An 11,692-nucleotide genomic window follows, 5' to 3' on the forward strand; every position below is an offset into this window, starting at 1 on the left:
AGCTGCTTTCCTGTGGGAGTTATCTCCAATCCCACGCTCTGGCCTCGTTTTCTCCCTTTGAAAATACCGGCTGCCGGTAGATGTTACGCCTCTGCCTCTGGGAGCTACAAGAAACAGGTACGCAGACCCCACCGACAGTAGTACATAGATCCCCATGTAGCCTAACAACCAACACTGTGCCACCTTTTCAGCTGCCTTCCTGTGGGAGCTATCTCCAATCGTGGTCACTTGACCTGCTCAGCTCCCAGTGTATAAATAAAAGTTGCCAGTAGAATTTACACCTCTGCGTTGTGGAGCAACAAAAAAGTAGCAACGCAGACCACACCTACAGTGGTACGTTGTTCCCCATGAAACCTATTAGTCAGCACCATGCAACCTTTGCAGCTGCTTTCTTGTGGGAGCTCTCTGCAATCCCGCGCTCTCTGCCTGCTCAGCTCCCGTTTGAAATACAGTATGGTGGTAGAAGTTATATCACGGCGTCTGGGAAGTAAAGTAAAGTAAGTACGCCTACCCCACCTACAGTGGTACGTAGGTCCCTGTGTAGCCTATCAGTCAGGACTGTGCAACCTTTGCAGCTCTTTCCTGTGCAGAAAATGAGGGAGAATGGACATGGATCTCAGGGTATAATGTTAGGTCTGTTGGGGCAAGGCAGCCTGAGCTCTAGTTATATGAATTTAATGCACAATCAAGACCAGAGTCAGAGCCATGGTTAAAGCAGTTGCTGTCTCGCAGACAGCAGGCCGCTTTCTCTTCCTTCAAGGTCGGGCTGTTTTCAGCTAACGAGGTAACAGCCCAACGTGGAAAACAACTACGAGGGAAAAACAAGATGGGAAAATGTGAGGGAGCTTGCTTATCGCAGAAACCGCAAGTAGGATGAGCATAAGAATGTAATCTATTAGCTGCTGTTGCTGAGCTAGCTTTGAAGCTGCTGTGTATGTAAGTTAGAGCCTGCTCTCAATGAAGAAGAAGATTTCTGCTATCACTCACATTGAGTAGGACTGATTTCTTCCCACCCAGCTGAGAATCGGACCCTGGGTTGATCGCCGCATGAAGTAGGCTTGGAGCTGGTTGTTCAGGCTTCGAACCTGGGTTTTTCAGGCTTCGAGCCTGGGTTTCAGACTTCAAGTCTGGTTCATTTTTCAGGCTTCGACCCTGGGTTTTTCAGGCCAAGAGCCGAAAAATTCGCGGCACTCCCTGAACTTATACCATTGAGTATGGGAGCTACAAAAAAGCAGGAATGCAGACCTCAACTACAGTGATAAAGAGGTCCCCATGCAGTGTATCTGCCAGCACTGTGTCACATTTGCAGCTACTTTCCTGTGGGAGCTCTCTTCAATCCCACACTCTTTTTCTCCTCTTTTCCCATTGAAAAAATAAATGTTGTCGGTTAAGTTATACCACTGAGTATGGGAGCTACAAGAAAGCAGGAAGGCAGACCCCAGCTACCGTACTAAGTAGGTCCCCATGCAGTCTATCAGCCAGCACGGTGTCACATTTGCAGCTGCTTTCCTGTGGGAGCTCTCTTCAATCCCACACTCTTTTTCACCTCATCTCCCATTGAAAAAATACATGTTGTCGGTTAAGTTATAGACTTATAGAGGGTGAGAGGCGCCAGTATAAACCAGTACAGACCAGTACGACCCTGGTGGGGCTCCCAGTAACTCCCAGTTACCCCCAAACCACCTCCCAGTCCCTTCCAGTAGCTCCAAGTCACTCCCAGTAACCCAGAACCCCCTCTCTGTAGCTTCCATTAACCCCAAAGCCCTTCCCAGTAGCTCCAAGGAGCTCCCAGTCAACCCAAAACCCCCTCCCAGTAACTCGCAGTGACTCCCAGTAGCTCCCAGTAACACCCAGTGACCCAAAACCCCTCTCCCAGTAGCTCCCAGTAACTCCCAGTGACCCCAAACCCCCTCTCAGTGACTCCCAGTAGCTCCCAGTGACTCCCAGTGACCCCAAACCTCCTCCCAGTGACTCCCAGTTGCTCCCAGTGACTCCCAGTGACCCCCAAACCCTCTCCCAGTCCCTCCCAGTAGCTTCCAGTGGCTTCCAGTGACGCCAAACCCCCTCCCAGTCCCTCCCAGTAGCTCCCAGTGACCCACAAACCCACTCCCAGTCCCTCCCAGTTGCTCCCAGTAACTCCCAGTGACCCACAAACCCCCTCCCAGTGACTCCCAGTGACTCTCAGTGATTCCAATCCCCCTCCCAGTAACTCCCAGTAGCTCCCAGTAACTCCCAGTGACCCCAACCCCCCCCAAACCACCCCAACCCTCTTCCCAGTCCCTCCCAGTAACTCCCAGTGCCCTCCCAGTACAAACCATACCAAGTGCCCCAAAACCACCCCAAATCCCCCTTAAACCACCCCAAACCCCCCCCAAACCACCCCAAACCCACCCCAATCCCCCTTCCCAGTCCCTCCCAGTAACTCCCAGTGCCCTCCCAGTACAAACCAGTACTGTCAAGTGCCCCAAAAACACTCCAAATCCCCCTTAAACCACCCCAAAACCACCCCAAACCACCCCAACCCCCTTCCCAGTCCCTCCCAGTAAGTTCCAGTGGCCTCCCAGTTTCTCCCAGTGTCCTGTACGTGTCCCCCCCCCGCCCTGGGACACGACGGAAGACGGGCGAAGGTTCAACTTCAAGGTGACGTCGTGGAACATGGACGGTCTCAGGGCCTGGGTGAAGAAAGGAGGCCTGGAGGTGGGTTAAACTGGGCTGAAACTGGACCAGACTGGGGCGCCCCAGAGAAATGGGGCTGGACAGGACTCAAAAAGGGGGGATTTTGACCCAAAAATGGGGTGAAAAAGGTTCAAAATGGCAGCTGAAATGAGGGAAAATGGGGCAAAATGGAGCCAAAATGAGGCCAAAATGGGCCAAAATGAGCCCAAAATGGGTAAAAATGAGCCCAAAATGAAGCTAAAAATGGGTCTTGAAGTGGTTGAGAAGTTGGTTCAAAGGAAGGGAATGAAAATGGGCCAAAAATGAGGGATTTTGACCCAAAAATGGGGTGAAAAAGGCTCAAAATGGACCGGAAATGTGGTAAAATTGGGCAAAATGGAGCCAAAATGAGGCCAAAATGGGTCAAAATGAGCCCAAAATGGAGCTAAAAATGGGTCTTGAAGTGGTTGAGAAGTTGGTTCAAAGGAAGGGAATGAAAATGGGCCAAAAATGAGGGATTTTGACCCAAAAATGGGGTGAAAAAGGCTCAAAATGGGCCCAAAATCGGCCTGAAATGAGGTAAAATTGGGCAAAATGAGGCTAAAATGGGTCAAAATGAGCCCAAAACTGAGCTGAAAATGAAACTGAAAATGATTTAAAAATTGGTTAAAGAATGGAACATAAAATGAGCCAAAATGGCCCAAAATAACCCCAAAATGCCTCAAAATGGCTCCAACAAAGGCCTAAAAATGGTGCCTGAAATGGATGCAAAAAGCCTTAAAAAAACACTTAAAAGTGACTCAAAATCACTCAAAATGACCCAAAATGACCCAGAAAAACCTCTTAAACACAGATTCAAAGAAATTACTCAAAAAATGACCCAAAAGTGCCTCAGAATGACCCAAAAATGCCTCAGAATGACCCACAAAGAGACACAAAATGGTGCCAGAAATGGATGCAAAAACGACTTTAAAAACCTCTTAAAAGTGACTCAAAATCACTCAAAATGACCCAAAAACATCTCTTAAACACAGATTCAAAGAAATTACTCAAAAAATGACCCAAAAGTGCCTCAGAATGACCCAAAAATGCCTCAAAAACCCAACACAAAATGGTGCCAGAAATGGATGCAAAAAGGGCTTTAAAAACCACATAAAGTGACTCAAAATCACTCAAAATGACCCAAAATGACCCAAAAAAACTCTTAAACACAGGTCCAAAGAAATGACTCAAAAAATGACCCAAAAGTGCCTCTGAATGACCCAAAAATGCCTCAGAAACTCCCCACAAAGAGACACAAAATGGAGCCAGAAATGGATGAAAAAGGCCCTAAAAAACCACATAAAGTGACTCAAAATCACTCAAAAAGACCCAAAATGACCCAAAAAACCCTCTTAAACACAGATCCAAAGAAATGACTCAGAAAATGACCCAAAAGTGCCTCAGAACGACCCAAAAATGCCTCAAAACCCCCCCACGAAATGGCGCCTGCCAAGAGACTCAACATGGCGCCTGAAACGGGCTCAAAACGGCCCCGAAACCGCCTCAAACCGCCCCAAAACCTCCCTTTCCCCCCCCCCAGTGGGTCCAGGCCGATGCCCCCGACGTCCTTTGCCTCCAGGAGACCAAATGTGGGGCTGAGTCGGTGCCAGAGGAGCTGCGGAGCCTCGGGGCCTTCCCTCACCAGCACAGCCCCAGCGACCGGCCCAGCTACAGCGGCATGGGGCTGCTCAGCAGGACCAAACCCCTGGCTGTCACCTATGGCATGGGTGAGTAGCCAAAGCTGGGGCGCTGCTGGCCGTTTCCAGGCCCTGGGTGGCCGCCACAGGCTCGCGGGAGACATTTTGAGGACTTCAGTGGCCATTTGGGGGTCTCAGGAGCCATTTTGAGGCCTTAAGTGGCCATTTGGGGCCTTAAGTAGCCATTTTGAGGCCTTAAGTGGCCATTTGGGGCCTTCAGTGGCCATTTTCAGGCCTTAAGTGGCCATTTGGGGCTCTCAGGAGCCATTTTGAGGCCTTAAGTGGCCATTTGGGGCTCTTAATGGCCACCAGAAGCTCTCAGGAGCCATTTTGAGGCCTTAAGTGCCATTTGGGGCCCTTCAGTGGCCATTTGGGGCCCTTTAGGAGCCATTTTTAGGCCTTAAGTGGCCATTTTGAGGCCTTAAGTGGCCATTTGGGGCCCTCAGGAGCCATTAAAGCCACGACAGTGACGTTTTAGGCCTCTAAAGCCTCTTTTTAGGCCTCTAAAGTGACTCTTTAGGCCAGTAAAATGACTTTTTGGCCCAAAAATTGACTTTTTGGGCCTCTAAATTGACTTTTTGGCCAGTAAAGTGACTTTTTAGGCCTCTAAAGCCCCTTTTTGAGCCTCTAAAGCCCCTTTTTGACCTCTAAAGTGACTTTTTAGGCCTCTAAAGCCCCTTTTTGGGCAATAAAATGACTTTCTGAGCCATTAAAGTGACTCTTTAGACCTCTAAACCCTCTTTTTAGCTACTAAAGTGTCTTTTTAGGCCTCTAAAGTGACTTTTGGGACACTACAGTGACTTTTTGGCTACAAAAGGGACTTTTTAGGCCTCTAGAGCCCCTTTTTGGCTACTAAAGTGACTTTTGGGACAATACAGTGACTTTTTGGCTACAAAAGGGAATTTTTAGGCCTCTAGAGCCCCTTTTTGGCCACTAAAGTGACTTTTTGGGCCTCTAAAATGACTTTTTGGCTACTAAAATGACTTTTTAAGCCTCTAAAGTCCATTTTTGTGCCACTCAAGTGAATTTTTGACCTCTAAAGTGACTTTTTAGGCCTCTAAAGCCCCTATTTGACCTCTAAAGTGACTTTTTAGGCCTCTAAAGTGACTTTTTGGGCCTCTAAAGGGACTTTTTGGCCACTAAAGTGACTTTTTGGGCCTCTCAAGCCCCTTTTTGACCTCTAAAGTGACTTTTTGGGCCTCTCAAGCCCCTTTTTAGGCCTCTAAATGTCTTTTTAGGCCATTAAAGTCCCTTTTGGCTACGAAAGTGACTTTTTAGACCTCTAAACCCTCTTTTTGAGCTGCTAAAGCCCCTTTTTGATCTCTAAAGCCCCTTTTTGGGCCCCTAAAGTGACTTTTTTGGCCACTAAACGACCTTTTTGGCTACTAAAGTGACTTTTTGAGCCACTAAAGTGTATTTTTAGGCCACTGGACCCCATTTTTGACCTCTAAAGTGACTTTTTGATCCTCTAAAGTGACTTTTTAGGCCTCTAAAGCCCCTTTTTGGCCACTAAAGTGACTTTTTGGGCCACTAAAGCCCCTTTTTGAGCTACTGAAGTCCCTTTTTAGGTACAAAATTGACTTTTTAGGCCTCTAAAGTCCCTTTTTGGGCCACTCAAGCCCCTTTCTGAGTCAATAAATCCCCTTCTTGACCTCTAAAGTGATTTTTCGGCCTCTAAAGTCCCTTTTTAGGCCTCTAAAGTGACTTTTTGAGCCACTAAAGTGCCTTTTTAGGCCATCAAAGTTGATTTTTGAGGACTAAAGTGACTTTTTGGGCCTCTAGAGCCCCTTTTTGGGCCCCTAAAGCCCCTTTTTATCCCTGTCTGTGTGTCCCCTTGCCAGGTGACCCCGAGCTGGACGCCGAGGGCCACGTGCTGACGGCCGAGTTCCCTGCCCTGCGCGTCGTCTGCGTCTACGTGCCCAACTCCGGGCGAGGCCTGGGCCGCCTGAGCTTCCGGCAGGCCTGGGACGAGCGCTTCCGCTCCTTCGTGTCCCAGCTGGACCGGTCCAAACCGGTCGCCATCTGCGGCGACCTCAACGTCGCCCACCAGCCCTTGGACCTGAGGAACCCGTCGGGGAACAAGAGGAGCCCCGGGTTCACACGGGAGGAGCGGGAGACGTTCAGGGAGCTGCTGGGGGCCGGCTTCCTCGACAGCTTCCGGGTGTTTAACCCCTCGCTGCCCAACGCCTTCACCTTCTGGACCTACCTGAGCGGGGCCAGGGCCAGGAACGTGGGCTGGAGGCTGGATTACTGCCTGTGGTCCCAGAGGGGCAGGAAGGATCTGTGCGACAGCAGGATCGAGCAGCGGGCCCAGGGCAGCGACCACTGTCCCGTGGGGATCTACCTGGTGCTGGAGAGGGCAGGCTGAGGGGCAAAAATGGGGCAGGAATGGGGCAAAAATGGGTCAAAATGGAGGGAAATGGGGGGAAATGGGGCAGAAATGGGGGGAAATGGGGTGGAAATGGGGCAGAAATGGGTCAAAATGGGTGGAAATGGCTCAAAAATGGCTGAAAATGGGGGGAAATGGCTCAAAAATGGCTGAAAATGGGGGGAAATGGGTCAAAAATAGCTGAAAGTGGGATAAAATTGGAGGATAATGCAATAAATGGGTCAAAAATGGGTCAAAATGGGTAAAAAATGGGGGAAAATGGAATAAATGGGGTCAAAAATGGGGGGAAATGAGTCGAAATGGGTCAAAAACGGGTCAAAAATGGCTGAAAGTGGGATAAAATTGGAGGATAATGCAATAAATGGGGTCAAAATGGGTCAAAAATGGCTGAAAGTGGGATAAAACTGGGGGACAATGAGATAAATGGGGTCAAAAGGGGTGAAAGGTGTGTGAGAGGTGAGTGCGGACAGTGTGTCCCGCCGTAAGCGAGGTCAGGGCCAGGAACGTGGGCTGGAGGCTGGGGAAATGGGTCGAAAATGGGGGGAAATGGGTCAAAATTTGGGGGAAATGGGGGGAAATGGGGCAAAAATGGGTCAAAATGGGGGGAAATGGGTCGAAAATGGGTCAAAATGGCTGAAAATGAGAAATGGGTCAAAAATGGAGGGAAATGGGTCAAAAATGGGTCAAAATGGGGGGAAATGGGGCAAAAATGGGTCAAAAATGGCTGAAAATGGGGGGAAATGGGTCGAAAAGGGTCAAAAATGGCTGAAAATGAGATAAAATTGGAGGATAATGCAATAAAGGGGGTTAAAATGGGTCAAAAATGGGTGAAAAATGGGTGAAAAATGGGGAGAAATGAGTCAAAATGGGTAAAAAATGGCTGAAAGTGGGATAAAATTGGGGGTTAATGGAATAAATGGGGTAAAAAATGGGTCAAAATGGGTCAAAACTGTCTGAAAATGGGATAAAATTGGGGGATAATGGAATAAATGGGTCAAAAATGGGTCAAAACTGGCTGAAAGTGGGATAAAAAATCAAAACTCCTTCCCAGTCCCTCCCAGTTCCCTTCAATTTGTCCCAGTCCCCTCCCAATTGATCCCAGTTCATCCCAGTCCCCTCAGTCCCCCCAGCTCATCCCAGTTGCTCCCAGTTCCCTCCAGTTCCCCTCAGTTCCCTCCCAGTTCATCCCAGTCCCCTCCCAGTTGCTCCCAGCCCCCTCAGTCCCCCCAGCTCATCCCAGTTGCTCCCAGTTCCCTCCCAGTTGCTCCCAGTTCCCTCTCAGTGCCCTCCCAGCTCATCCCAGTTTATCCCAGTTCCCTCTCAGTTGCTCCCAGTTCCCTCCCAGTTGCTCCCAGTCCCTCCCAGTTGCTCCCAGTCCCTCCCAGTGCCCTCAGCTCATCCCAGTTGCTCCCAGTTCCCTCTCAGTGCCCTCCCAGTTCGTCCCAGTTCCCTCCCAGTTCCCTCCCAGCTCATCCCCGTCCCTCCCCAGTTCCCTCCCCAGTTCCCTCCCATTCCCCCCCGCCCCCCAGACGCCGCTCCGCCTCTCAGCCAATCATCTCTCTTTAGTCCCGTTGCCGGGCAGACTCCACTCCCGTAGCAACCAATCAGTGCTCGGCGCCCTCCTCTCTCCGTCCAATCAGCGCCCGTGGCCGCGCTCTGGAGCAGGAGCCGCTCCCAGTTGCCTCCCAGTTCCCTCCCAGTTGCCTCCCAGTGCCAAAGGTCAGAGTCTGGGTAGGCTGCACATCCATTCTGAGGGGAAAAGTGGGGGTTTGGGGCAATTTGGGGGGATAAAATGAGCTTTTGTGGCAATTCTGAGGGGAAAAGTGGGGTTTTGGAGAAGTTTTGAGGTGAAAAGTGAGGTTTTGGGGCAATTCTGAGGGGAAAAGTGGGGTTTTGGAGGAGTTTTGAGGTGAAAAGTGAGGTTTTGGGGCAATTCTGAGGGGAAAAGTGGGGTTTTGGAGGAGTTTTGAGGGGAAAAGTGGGGGTTTGGGGTGTTTCTGAGGGGAAAAGTGGGGTTTTGAGGGGAAATGTGAGGTTTTGGGGCAATTTGGGGGGATAAAATGAGGTTTTGGGGTATTTCTGAGGGATAAAATGAGGGTTTGTGGCAATTCTGAGGGGAAAAGTGGGGTTTTGGTGGAGTTTTGAGGTGAAAAGTGAGGATTTGGGGTATTTCTGAGGGGAAAACTGGGGTTTTGGGGTATTTCTGAGGGGAAAAGTGTGATTTGAGTGACATTTTGAGGGCAAAAGTGAGGTTTTGGGGTATTTCTGAGGCATAAAATGAGGGTTTGGGGCAATTCTGATGGGAAAAGTGGGGTTTCGGTGGAGTTTTGAGGGGAAAAGGGGGGTTTTGGGGTATTTCTGAGGGGAAAAGTGTGATTTGGGTAAAGTTTTGAGTGGAAAAGTGAGGTTTTGGGCTATTTCTGAGGGATAAAATGAGGTTTGGGGGCAATTCTGATAGGAAACGTGGGGTTTTGAGGAGAAAAGTGAGGTTTTGGGGCAATTTTGGGGGATAAAATGTGGTTTTGGGGCAATTCTGAGGGGAAAAGTGGGGTTTGGGTGGAGTTTTGAGGTGAAAAGTGGGGTTTTGAGGCATTTCCGAGAGGAAAAAGTGAGGTTTTGGTGCAACTTGGTGTGTAAGAGTTCCAGTTTGGTGGGGTTTGGATGCAAGAGTCTCCCTAGTCCATCCCAGTTCAACCCAGTTGACACACTGGAGCGGCGGCTTTTATTGAGCGGCGGAAGGATCCGCGGGGAAAGGGGCCAAACCTCATTGGCGGAGGGATCCCATTGGGGCACATCTAGATCCGGCTCTGGGGGAGAAGGGTCCTCCAAAGCCCCAGTAGCTCCCAGTAACCCCCAAACCCCCTCCCAGTAACTACCAGTAACCCCCAAACCCCCTCCCAGTAACTCCCAGTAGCTCCCAGTTACCCCAAACTCCCTCCCAGTAGCCCCCAGTTACCCCAAACCCCCTCCCAGTAACTCCCAGTAGCCCCCAAAGCCCCTCCCAGTAACTACCAGTAGCCCCCAAAGCCCCTCCCAGTAACTCCCAGTAGCTCCCAGTTACCCCAAACTCCCTCCCAGTAGCCCCCAGTTACCCCAAACCCCCTCCCAGTAACTACCAGTAGCCCCCAAAGCCCCTCCCAGTAACTCCCAGTAGCTCCCAGTTACCCCAAACTCCCTCCTAGTAGCCCCCAGTTACCTCAAACCCCCTCCAAGTAACTCCCAGTAGCCCCCAAAGCCCCTCCCAGTAGCTCCCAGTTACCCCAAACCCCCTCCCAGTAACTCCCAGTGACCCCAAACCCCTCCCAGTAAATCCCAGTAACCTCAAACCTCTTCCCAGTGTGAGAAACTAAGAATCAGGGTATTGTTTATTGAAAATTTATGCTGGGCTCGATGTAAAGGTTAAACAACAGAAGACAGGAAGTCGCTTATGCAAACAGCTACCAGACATCCTTGTGTGAGATAAGATAACTGAAATGGCATATACAAAACGGATATCGATTATGCAAGCAGGGGATATACTGGTCAAAAATAACCATAGGATGTTCTGAGAAACTGGCAGATGTGGGACGAACGACTCCATATAAAGACATACAAGTGAGAAATCAACTATGGAACAATGGAGGAAGACTCCTTGCTCAACAACCACCGGAAGGCGGAAAACGACCCCCTCACAGGAAAACGACCATCTCACAGCACCTGGAGCACGTACAGAATACCTACATTACTTCACGTCCACGAATTTAAAATGTATAAAAAAGGACTGTTCGAACTGATCAGGGCGGCAGTTGGTGGAGCGCAGACTCCCCTGTCGTCCAGCGCTGTCTTTGCTCATATTCTACTTGCTACAATTAATAAAACTATAATTGGATTATGATCCACTGTGGTCTTAATTTATGACAATTTCCTGGTGCCGTGACTCGGATAAGGAACGGTGAGCTTCAGTCCTCCGGGGAGGCGCCCCGCGGCAATCCGCGGCCCCGCGACTGACAGCCTACCTCAACCTTACCGACGAACCTAAATACTAGAATAATGAGCAAAGGGAAAACCGGTAAAATCCCATAAAAATTCTGTGCACGGGAGTCCGGACGAAGACGCAGGACGCGTAAGTATATTGCGAAATTGGTTCGCGGGTTATCCGTTCGGGCGGGATTGGGTATCCTGGATTATAACGAATGAGAGGTTCGATATACTGAACCAAGCGAGTGTGGACCCTTAAGTACTGCGTTTCCCATCTCCTGCGAGGGACTGGGCCAGGAACAAGGGGAGTGAGTGAGTGTGTGTTTGTGGATAATCCAGAAGATGGGGGCGAAGGGCAGCAAGCCTTCGACACCCATGGGGAGGGTACCCGCTGTACCTAAGAATACCCCTCTGGCATATATCTTAGACAATTGGAGATATTTCCCTGGAACACTAGGGAAAGATAAGCAGAAAATGATAGAATACTGTACTAAGACATGGGGAGGGAAGAAGATTTCTGAAAATGTCTTTTGGCCAGTCTATGGATCAGAAGAAGATTGGATAAGACAACAATTAAATCTCTGGGTTAATAATAAAAAACCCCTTAACCCGGAAGAAAGTCAGTATGCGGAAGTGTGGCTAAAAAGACCGGGGGCTAGACTTTACCCACTGAGTGAAATAAAAACTAAACAAAAGAAAAAGAAGGAAGAAATAGACGAAATCCTTCTAACCCCCCCTCCTTACATTTCCCCTCCTGCTCCCACAACCCCTCCAGAGGTCCCTAGAGCGCCCACTCCCCCACCGGAGTCGGAGCAAGAGTCTCCCCCTCCTCCTAGACATGTAACTAGAAGCCACAAAGGGGCAGCTCAGATGTACCCCCTAAGGGAAATGCCCATGGGGGGACCTCAACCCGTGATTGGATACATTGCTGTACCCCTGAACTCGGCAGACG

General features: G+C 49.8%; 1 protein-coding gene across 1 annotated transcript; it reads left to right on the plus strand.

Moving 5' to 3' along the window:
- The first annotated feature begins 453 nt into the window (after positions 1–453).
- Positions 454–6,762, plus strand: LOC133629472 (DNA-(apurinic or apyrimidinic site) endonuclease-like). The gene is made up of 4 exons (XM_062020102.1): positions 454–497; positions 2,565–2,697; positions 4,238–4,424; positions 6,236–6,762. The coding sequence occupies exons 1-4, from the start codon at positions 454–456 to the stop codon at positions 6,760–6,762; spliced, it is 891 nt and encodes a 296-aa protein (XP_061876086.1).
- The last annotated feature ends 4,930 nt before the right edge of the window (positions 6,763–11,692 follow it).

The sequence above is a fragment of the Colius striatus genome, unplaced genomic scaffold, assembly GCF_028858725.1.
Source record: "Colius striatus isolate bColStr4 unplaced genomic scaffold, bColStr4.1.hap1 scaffold_46, whole genome shotgun sequence".
Taxonomy (NCBI): domain Eukaryota; kingdom Metazoa; phylum Chordata; class Aves; order Coliiformes; family Coliidae; genus Colius; species Colius striatus.

Excerpts from the sequence above, each read along its gene's own strand:
- LOC133629472 (XM_062020102.1), top strand. The coding sequence starts at position 454 with ATGGTGGTAGAAGTTATATCACGGCGTCTGGGAAGTAAAGTAAA. Across the intron at positions 2,698-4,237 it reads TGAAGAAAGGAGGCCTGGAG|TGGGTCCAGGCCGATGCCCC; the intron begins GTGGGTTAAACT and ends CCCCCCCCCCAG. Across the intron at positions 4,425-6,235 it reads GGCTGTCACCTATGGCATGG|GTGACCCCGAGCTGGACGCC; the intron begins GTGAGTAGCCAA and ends TCCCCTTGCCAG.